Source organism: Cebus imitator, unplaced genomic scaffold, assembly GCF_001604975.1.
Source record: "Cebus imitator isolate Cc_AM_T3 unplaced genomic scaffold, Cebus_imitator-1.0 Scaffold270, whole genome shotgun sequence".
In the NCBI taxonomy this organism is placed as follows: domain Eukaryota; kingdom Metazoa; phylum Chordata; class Mammalia; order Primates; family Cebidae; genus Cebus; species Cebus imitator.
The window spans coordinates 2,588,830-2,599,891 of NW_016107585.1; the positions used below are offsets into that span (position 1 = coordinate 2,588,830).

The 11,062-nt window shown below is 36.1% G+C and overlaps 1 protein-coding gene across 4 annotated transcripts in view; it reads left to right on the plus strand.

The window, feature by feature from the left end:
- The window catches only part of VEPH1 (ventricular zone expressed PH domain containing 1), a 223,796-nt gene extending 213,226 nt beyond the window's left edge, over nucleotides 1–10,570 (plus strand). For 3 of the 4 annotated variants that reach the window (XM_017500789.2, XM_017500785.2, XM_017500784.2), the window contains 2 exons: nucleotides 5,259–5,395; nucleotides 9,910–10,570. In XM_017500789.2, coding sequence (XP_017356278.1) covers nucleotides 5,259–5,395; nucleotides 9,910–10,146 — 374 coding nt within the window. In that variant the 3' untranslated portion in view covers nucleotides 10,147–10,570. Of the gene's footprint in view, nucleotides 1–5,258; nucleotides 5,396–7,595; nucleotides 7,710–9,909 lie in introns of those variants that run through there. The other variant, XM_037728584.1, reaches the window with a different exon arrangement.
- Nucleotides 10,571–11,062: the final 492 nt, after the last annotated feature.

The window sequence follows — 11,062 nt, forward strand, 5'->3', positions numbered from 1 at the left end:
TTCTTCATCAGGGCCCAGCTCTCATGTCACCTTGTCCCAACTAGAAGTGGAATTTCCACTCTTCCAATGCTATAACACATGGCTTATACTTCTCGGCGGCACTTGACAAACTCCACACTAAGCAGTAGAATTTATAAAATGCTTTACCTTCCCTAGATGATAAATGAAAGCTCCCTGTGAGGGGGATTTTGCAACCCCTCAGATCCAAACATAGTGTCTTACAATTTAACTGTGCTCAAAAATACATATGGGATGGATGGATGATTGATAAATGAACAGATGAATATTCTTTATTTTTTATTCTTCCACTGTGGGTCTTCTCACCTCTAGGAGACCTATTATTATTATACTTATTCATCAACTTCATGTTAAATAAGATCAACACCTTCACAATTCATTTTTTAATCAACAAATATTTTTAACTTGGTGCAGAAAATGGATACAATTAACATATAAACATTTGTATTAGCATTCGGAAAAACTTTTAAGTTAATAAACACCGTAACAGTTTGGGTTCCAGTTGCACTAGGAAATTCAATTTAATAACCCATAGCTTTTACAGTCAGTTGATATTTAAAGAAACAAAAAGATCCATGTTAATAGAGAATGTCCTAGCCAAATTGTGGTGCTTTGTTTTTTGGTGTTTTTGGTTTTTTTTTGTTTGTTTGTTTTGTTTTTTTCAAAAGATGGCATTTCATTCTGTCACCCAAGCTGGAGTGCAGTGATATGATCAAAGTTCACTGCACCCTTTGGCCTCTGAGGCTCCAGCAATCCTCCCACCTCAGCACTGCTCTACCCTGCTGAGTAACTGGGACTACAGGTGCATGCCACCGTGCCCAATTAATTATTTTATTGTATTTTTTTTGTAGAGACAGGGTCTCACTATGTTGCTCAGACTGGTCTCAAACTCCTTGCCTCAGATGATCCCTCTGTCTTGGCCTCCCATAGCACTGGGATTACTGGCACGACCCACCACGCCTGGCCAAATTGTGGTGCTTTGAATGAAATAATGTGTTAATTGGAAAGTGAGAAAATGTTTGAATATCCTCTATGTTCTACATACAAACAAGATTATTTTAGATGATACATGACCATACCCTTATAGTATCATTCCACATGTTACTTTTCAAATGGAATATGATAATCTTAGAAAAAAAATTAGTTTCTTGTTTTAGCTGTGAAGAGGCTGTGATATCGTATATAAATCCCTTGCTTAAAAGGACATACTATGGACAATAGACCTTTAAAATTACACATCTCCAGCCATGCATATGTTAGACATAATAGTAAAAAAAAAAAAGAAAAGAAAAGAAAAGAAAAGAAAAATGGTTTTTAGGATATGGTATAGCAGTTAGAAAAATTTTGTTTTGTTTTGTTTTTTGAAATTATTTTTAAGTTAATCTCATAGCTCAAAATAGCTTGGCTTTTATTGACTTCTCTGAAACTGACTCTAATGCCTAAATTTGGGGCCTAACATTCAGCTTTTAAGTTCTGCTAACATTTCCTTCCTAAAACCCTTTCCATTGACTTTTTTTCCCTAGGGCTAATTTTCACTGGGCTATAATGAAAAGTATTTGCTTCCCAGTTTGTCTCTGAAGGCCTTCATCCTTTGTTGTTAGAAAGCCTATCATTTTGTCTTGACTCTCTCATCATAGCCATTATATCCCATTCACTCCATGTCTTTAAGGACTCCAACAATTTTGCCAAGTGTGCCTTGTAAACTTTTCTCACACGTAACTCTTCAAGTCAACATCTGGATCTGCCTTGAGAAAGTAGCTAATCCTCTATGTCAGATCCAAAAGGATCCATGTACTTAAATATCACCTAAGTCAATCATTATTTCAAATTATCTCAGATATCATAACTATTCCAAATGTTTCTCTGAGTAAATATGAAAGACTGGGACACAAAAAATGTATCTTTATTAAATCACATTACATTAAATCATCTTGCCATTAGAACCATGGTACCAGCTTGGGAAACGTGATGAAACCCTGACTGTACAAAAACTACAAAAAATTAGCCAGGTGTGATGGTGCACACCTGTGGTCCCAGTTACTCGGGAGGCTGAGGTAGGGGAATCATTTGAGCCAGGGAGGCAGAGGTTGCAGTGAGCCAAAACATGACCACTGCACTCCTGCCTGGGTGTCAAAGTAAGACCCTGTCCTGGGGGGAAGAAAAAGAATAAAAAAACATGGCAAGAAAGCAGTGATCACAAACTGTAATGTTTTTCCTAGAAGTGCGGCTAGAGTGAGGGAGTAGTGCCTTATGCTTTTCTGTTTACCTAGCGTCCTCACATAAATTTTTTTCTTTTGATTTTTGATCTCCCAGTATTCCTGTTAAGGAGGGGGTCATGAATATTTTCGCTTGCTGATTAGAAAACTATAGTTTAGAGGATTCAAATCTAAATCTTCTAAGTTAATATTCAAAATCTTCAAACGTAACAATCAGATTACCATTTTTTCTCACTTGAAAATATGAAAAATGGGTGTTTTTAATTTTTTTAAATTAATTTCAGCTTGGATATTTTGTTGTTGTTGTTTGTTTTTACTTATTTTTCCCCTTTTTTCTCCACTTGGCTCACCTCTTGAAGCCTTTTTTTCCTCATCCCAGATAGGCTGCTGCATGCTTTATGACAACATTGCACTGTTAATATTTACTGAGCCTCTAGGCTAGGCAGACCCTGTGTTAAAGCTGTTCCTGCTCTCAAGGAACGTATAACCCCTTGGGGAGACACAGTGGCCTAAATGCTTTAACTGAAGTCTCTGTAGATGTGGTTGCACAAAGGAAACCACCATGTTTATGGAAAATTTAAATTTGCAAAGAGCGTTACTAGCTTTAAGAATGCTCCACATCAGACAATTCCTATCAAAGCAAAGCAGAACTCTGAAATTACATTCTTGATATTAATTGTAGGTTCCTGCTTTCCATTGCCTCTGCTATGCTCAGTAGTAGCCTCCACTGGAGCTTCTCAGAAGATTGGAGGTCTCATCACTGAGGTCTCATATCAAACCTTGAACATCCAAGCTCTTTCCTGATCACTCAAATGCATGCACACTAAATTCCCAAGCCACTTACTCCCTATTCTATTTTCATCATAGCCCTTATCACTATCTTACAATATATTTCATTATTTGATATGTATTTTCAGTGTTTTTCTTTTTGTTGTTGTTGTTGAGATGGAGTCTCACTCTGCTGCCCAGGCTGGAGGGCAGTGGTGTGATCTCAGCTCACTGCAGCCTCTGCCTCTCGGGATCAAGCAATTCTCCTGCCTCAGTCTCCCAAATAGCTGAGATTACACCGGCTATTTTTAGTATTTTTAGTAGAGGGGAGGTTTTACCAAGTTGGCCAGGCTGGTCTCAAACTCCTGATCTCAGGTGATCCACCCGCCTTGGTCTCCCAAAGTTCTGGGATTACAGGCATGAGCCAAGGTGCCTGGCCAGTTTTTAGCCCTAATTTGGAGTTGACACTGGAACAGCCAATTGCATAGTCATCTGAAAATAAATAAATAAATAAACAAACTAGCCTTAGTAGTACTGTGTTTATGAAAACTCTACATTTTAGCCAGGCACAGTGGCTCACATCTGTAATCCTAGCACTTTGGGAGGCCGGGTCAGACAGATAACCTGAGGCTGGGACCTTGGCACCAGCCTGGCCAACATGGCAAAACCCCATCTCTACTAAAAATACAAAAATTAGCTAAGTGTAGTAGTGATCACCTGTAGTCCCAGCTACTCAGGAGACGGAGGCAGGAGAATCACTTGAATCTAAGAGTTGGAGGTTGCAGTGAGCGGAGATTGTGCAACTGCACTTCAGCCTGTGTGACAGAGTAGAGTATGTCCCCCTCCCCCCCAAAAAACTGTACGTTTTATTATTTATATACTGAAAATGCTCTGTGAAGGTGGACAATCCCGTGAGGCAATTATTAGACCTATATCGGAAAAAAGAAATGGTAGCGTACAAAGGGCAGGTTGTGTTCATATGGTCAAACAGGCACTATCCAGAATTTTTTCAAAGCAATGAAAAAAATCTTATTGCTTTCAAAGTGCCATGAAAATTGAAGATAAATCTATATAAATAAATATTGTCCTACTACAGATCGAGCTTTCCATTGCCCCTTCCCACTAAAATCAGATGTTTTTATCTGAATTTGAAGAGTGAATCTTATGTTGTTGGTAAAAAAAAATTAAATTCTTCAGTTCAGCATCTAAACTCTGACATTACAATGGATCTTCTGTGATCATTTGTAATCATGCACACTCTGCTTCAATGTAAAATTAATCCATTCAGTCAACAAATATTTATAGACTTCTTACTATTTGCCAAGCATCATGTTACATGCTTGGTAGTTCAACATTGAACAAAGCACAGACTCATCCCTTGTGGAGCTTCCAACTGAATGAGACAGAAAGATATTAATCAGATAAACACTATTATCTATCTACAAATGATAACCCCTGATATATAAAAAACATGCCTGTGTCATGAGAACATATGGGGAAAACCACCCTCATCTGGATTTGGAGAGGCCTTCCCAAAGGAAGCAACATTTAAGTTGAAATGTGAAATGATCAGTTATTGACTAGGTGAAGATGAGAGTACAGAGAGGGAAGAGAGAATACATGTGTTCCAGAGAGTGAGAATATTATGTACAAATGTTGGGTAAGTTTGCCTTTGCTGCTTAGTGTTGTGGCTTTAGGAAACATGTCTTTTGGAGTGCTGCATTGACTTTTGCTGCCAAATAGCTAAATATACTTGGGTTTATGATTATTTTTAAAGCTATATTTCCAGCAGTTCATGTGTCATAAAGGATGGAAATTTGTTTTTTATTACCTAGTTACTGGCAAAACCAAAATGAAGCTTATGGCATACTAGGTACTTTGTGCCAAAATTTCAAACTGTTCCAAATTAATTTGGTCATTCCAACATCAGAAATGGAACACCACGAAACAGAGAAGCCAAGCACAGAAAGCTAGATATCCCAATAAACTTTAAATACTGCTAACCAGATGCTCTTTGTGTGAGCCAATTCCTTTTGAAAATGTCAATAAGGGCTTTCAACACTTTTCCATTGTCACATCTGAATTGTGCATTCTTTTAGGGACAAAGGAGGAAAGGTTAACCAAATTCATAATTTATTAGCCTACTTTCCAGATATGCTAACTGGGTTCTAGTACACTGTACAGTTCTCACTTTTGATCACCTGCCAAATAAATAATGGAAAATAAATGGCATGATCATTCTGCTACCTTCAACAGTTATAAATCAAGATGGCCAGCCTCTCATAGAAGGAAAACTTAAAGAGAAGCAAGTCAGATGGAAGTTCATCAAAAGGTGGAAAACACGTTATTTTACACTGGCTGGAAATCAACTTCTGTTTCAAAAAGGAAAGTCTGTAAGTTCCTCCATCATCTTTCACACTTGCATTTTTAAGGTCTTAATCTCCACCAATTAGCTGGACATTTTGTCTTGAGTTTAAACTTTGATAATTGTTCCATCTCCATTTCACCATCTTACAGCATTGTTTCATTATATGTGTCTGTTCATTCCTATGTTAGTTGGCTCACTGTCCCCTTCCAGTTTATTATGGAAGCTTGTTTTAGTTGACTTAAGCTTTAGAAGATGAACTGCAGAAGGACTACTCGGTCTTGACTCAGAGATCATGCCCTTTGTTTCCTTGTGGGCCATGTACACAAATTTATGACATGATATTGGCTCTGATTTTTTTATAACTATAGGTTACATTTTGAAGTGGGGGTCCAAAAAAGGAGGACATAGGCAAAAAGGAAAAAATGGAGGCTGATTTCCTTTAGGTACTTTTTATAGTCAACAAAGTTTAATTCTGATTAAAATGTTACTGTCTTTCATCTATTTAATATTCACTTAGTGAATATAATAGAATTATTATCAAATTAATAAATATTTATTTAATATAATTTTCCATTTGAATAGGATGCTCAGTAATTATCCATATTGTGAATTTTCAGTGGGAAGCCTCTGAAGTAGCATTCTATTCCAATCAATAACGCAAAGTTATCTTCTTTTCAAATTGGTTTTATTTATCATAAACTCTATTGATTCAGGATCAAGAGGAATCAAATCTTGACCTATTTCTTGGCTATTTTAGAAAATAATCTTAATGACTGACATTTTCTCAGTGCTTATCATGCCACACCTTGGATTGCCTCAAACAATCCTATTAGGCCAGCACTGCTATTATTGCCATTTTATAGATCAGGAAACTGAGTCAAAGAAACTGATTGGATTGTCCAAAGATAGAGCTACTAAGATGAGAAAGGGTACAACTGGGGTCAAGACCTGGCAGTGTTACACCAAAGCATGTTCTTAAATGAGTTTACTGCTTCCCATGTATACTTAAAATACAGGAGCAGAAAATGAAACGCCACATGTTCTCACTCATAGGCAGTGTTGAACAACGAGAACACATGGACACAGGGAGGGGAGCACTACACACTGGGGTCTGTTCGGGGGAAATAGGGGAGGGACAGCAGGGGGTGGGGAGTTGGGGGGGATGGCATGGGGAGAAATGTCAGATATAGGTGAGGGGGAGGAAGGCAGCAAATCACACTGCCACTTGTATACCTATGCAACAATCTTGCATGTTCTTCACATATACCCCAAAACCTAAAATGCAATAAAAAAAAAATACAGAGCCAGTGGTAAACTGTACTCACCAGGGATCTCCATAGAAGCAGATATATAAAGGAAATATATATATACACACACACACACACACACATATATATATATATATATGATATATAAAGATATATAAGAGATTTACTATGGGAATTGGCTCATGAAATTATGGAAGGTGAGTTCCATGATATGCTGTGTGCAAGCTGGAGAAACAGAAAAACTGGTGGTGTAATTCAGTCTGTGTCCTGCAGCCAGCGAATCAAGGGAGTCAATTATATAACTCCCAGTCCAAGGCCAAAGGCCTGAGAACCAGGGTATGAGGGTGAGTTGAGGGAGGGATGTAAGTTCCAGAGTCTGAAGGCCCAAAACAACAGGAGCTCTGATGTCCACAGGCAAGAGAGAATACATATCTCAGCTCAAGAAGAGAGAGCAAATTTACCTTTCCTCCAACTTTTTACCCTACTCAGATCCACAATAGATTCGATGATGCCCACCCACAGTGGTGAGCATGGATCTTCTTCACTCAGTCCACTAATTCAAATGCCAGCCTCTTCCCGAAACACCTCACAGACATGCAGAAGTAATGCTTTCCCAGCTATCTGGGTACCCATTAGCTTGGTCAATTTGATACATAAATATAACGATCAAATAAACTAAACTGTCTGAATCAATTAATGAAAAATATTCAATTAGTTAAAAATTATAATTCATTCTGGGCCATATTCACTATATATTTAGAGTACTCATAAAACTTATTTGAATATTTTAGTCAACAAGAATCAAGTATCATATATATGAATTATGGCAAATTCTGACCAGTGCTTTTTTAATTAATAAGTCTTCTGTTAACTTTTTGAAAGAAAAAGAATATTTTTGTGATACCTACTGTGTATTCATGTTACTTTATTCATCTGTGTGTATTACAACATATACAGATGGACTTTTCTGTGGCTGAACATCTTTTCTATAGGGAAGCATTATGGCAGTTCAATTTAGAAGCTATTGGAGATTTAAATAAACATTTTTTTTTTTAGTGTACGTTCACACTAAAGCATGTTTAAAGTGTTTAAAATGACTATCTGAATTTTCTGTTTTTATTCCAGAAATCAAGAATAGAAATAAAGATGTAATAATTTTCCAGATCCCTTAAGACAAAGCAGAGTTAATCCATAAGAGTTTTTTTAAACTTGAATAATGATCTTTATACTTTCTGATTCATGGCTTTTAAATAAAGTTTAAAGAAAAAACAATTTTATAATTAGCTAACATGTTTGACATGTTTATTAGCTAACATGTTTGACATGTTTATCAGGAAATAATGGCCTGACATTCCACAACTCTGACAAAACTTGTGGCTCAAATAGTGGGAAATAATTTAATATAGCATGAAGGCCACAGCAAAATACCTATAATCTCCAGGGAAACAATAACCTACCAGTTGTCAACAGTCCTGCTGAAGCTTCAGATCCTTGTGAAAGGGCCCCCTTTAAATGAAAGAAATGTGCATTTTAAAATGAGAACTGAGGTTAAAAGACTCTAATGAAATTTTCTAATCTTTCACTTTGGCATTTTTAAGATCTTGATCTCCACTAGCCAGCTAGGCAATAGTGTCCTTTGACTTTCTGTCTATTCCTATCTCAGTTGACTGACTGTCCATCTTAAAATTACTATGGTAACTTTTAATCTTCTTAATCAGTCCTTCATTTATCAATCTCTGTACTACAGGCTGCTTCAAAGAAATGCAATTTTGTTACTGTAAGATACTTACTATAAACCAAATTAGGCTAATAAAGTATTGTCTAGTGTATATGTCTTCAAACTTTATCCTGTGTATCCTAAAAGAATTTTGAAAAAAATCTATGTAATACCTTGCAGCATTTTAAGTTGCAGCAATACTTTTATCATAAGTTTAAACACTTGCCCAGACTGTTATTTCTGTTGAATTGTAAATATTGACATTTTAAAACAAAAGGATTACATCTCTCCATTAAATGTAACCACTGGATTAAAATACTATAGCAGTTTAATACCTAACATTATCTATTTTTAATACATTTTAGCTCTTTCTTAAATAGAAACATTCACATTGTTTCTTTTTTTTTTTAATCAGGTGTCTATTCTACCTCTATCACAGCATTTTATCCTGAATGGCATTTCATTTTTTCACTGCGGTAAAACTATAAATTGAAATTTAATTGTTTTAATTTCTTATGACCATCCGTCTTTATTTTTTATGATTCAGTTATCTTCTTAAAAAGTCGTATCCTTCATGAAAATCCATAAGTATAATGCCAAACTTAATGATTATTAAACATTAAAAATTGAAATACTATTGAAAATGCATCTCGTAATGAAATAGATGAGGAGTGATAACATTGCCTTGGTTGATGGATACTTCACTAACGTCGATAGTTGGAATTGCTTTTTTGCTTGGTGCTTCTGAGATTCTTTCACATTGGACAAAACATTATAGAAAGCATGAGATGAGTGAGAAGGATGTTTTTCATTGCAAAGTGAAAGGAGGGTGATTCCAAGAGGAGAGGTGGGCAAGGATAATTGGCAAGATTCTCAACCATAGATACTTTCTTTGGTAGACAAAATGTATTCATGTTAAAGACATGAAATTGCTTTAAAGAAATATTTGGCCCCTTAAAATTATTCATCTTAGCCCAGTGTGATAACCTTGGTATTGTACAGATCTTTATACTTTGCTTTAATACAAGGCAAATGCAACATCATTAAATATTCCTTCTCTTACTATGTAGACAAAGCATGCTTCCAAAGCTGCAGAGAGTTTCAAAAACAGTTTGGTCTATGCAAACACTGGAAACCTCTTTATTCAATTAAGGATTTGACAAAATCCTTCTCAGAGGTAGCACAAAGGAAAATTCAATTTCATGCCTCCCAAGCTATCTGAAATTATAAGTTAATAGCACTCCAGATTGTACCCTTGCACCTTGCTCTATTAATATAACGTCAATAGAAAATGCAATAACTCTGAATTTTCCCAAATCTCACTTTATAATAATATTCTATAAATTAGTTATCTTGTGCATACTCTAGCAAAGGCCCGATTGCTCACTCCTTCTGTTATTCTAATGATTCTGAGGACTTAGCACCCAAAATAACAAAGGTCTTGAGCCATAAAAAGTGAAAGGATTCTGGCCCTCTTGGAAAATTCTCCAGTAGTCACAGATCCTTGCCTACAGTAACAGCCAGCCCATGTTCTTTTCTTCCCATGCATTTCAGAAAGATGACCCTGATGACTGCCCAATAGAACTCAGCAAAGTACAGAGTGTGAAAGCTGTGGCCAAGAAACGCAAGGACCGCTCTCTCCCCCGGGCTTTCGAAATCTTCACAGACAATAAAACCTATGTCTTTAAGGCCAAGGATGAGAAGAATGCAGAAGAATGGCTCCAGTGCATCAACGTGGCAGTTGCCCAAGCCAAAGAGAGGGAGAGTAGAGAAGTAACCACATATCTGTAGGGATTTACAAGTCAGCCACGAAGATTATATACCACAGGCATTGTATTATCATTGCCAATGTCAAGAAAAAGAGCTAAATTTACCAAACCATGTTGTTTTTTACTAAATACCAATGGAATTGTTGTCCTTTAAGAAGAAGGGCCTAAAATGGCAGGATTCTTAGTAAATGTCATATTCTAACAGCTTTAGTATTGACTTCAGAATATATCTGATGCCTACAAAAAAAAAAAAAAAGAGCTAGAGAGTATGCCCTCAGATGGCATGGGGCCAGGAAGGGAAAAGTCACTAATAAAAGAACTTCTGTAGATATGTCATTTAAAACTGTGAGAAAGCAACATGAAAAGATGCTTGAACTACCCATCCTGACGAAAGATTAGCACTTCTGATGAAAACCACAGTCTGCCAAAGGTATTAAAAGAAAAATTTTTTTTAAAAACTGTTAGAAATATTGAACTAATTTATACTGAGAAAAACCATATAACTTACTTACAGACGTATAATTACATGATCCTCTCTTACTACAAATGAAGCTAACACACAGTAAAATGCTTCTCAAATCAAGCCAGTTATGTCATTAAATATTTGTCTTTCAGAGTTACTTATTTAATTATTCCCTTTAAGTTCATATTATATAATCTATAGTTTAGATACTTGGACATATATCCTGCCCAAGGCAGTAAGTGTAATATACAATAAACATAGAAAGCCATTTTCTCCATCCCCAAAATAATGTGCCATCTCCATTAAAATTTAAGACTTTAAAGTTCTATAATTTTTTCTTTGTATTCAACCTTTTAATACCTCCAAATTACATCTATTCTTTTCAACGCACACACACACACACACATACACACACACACACACACACACACACATAATTACACTATGATAGACACATCTAGAGTGATTCTTAATG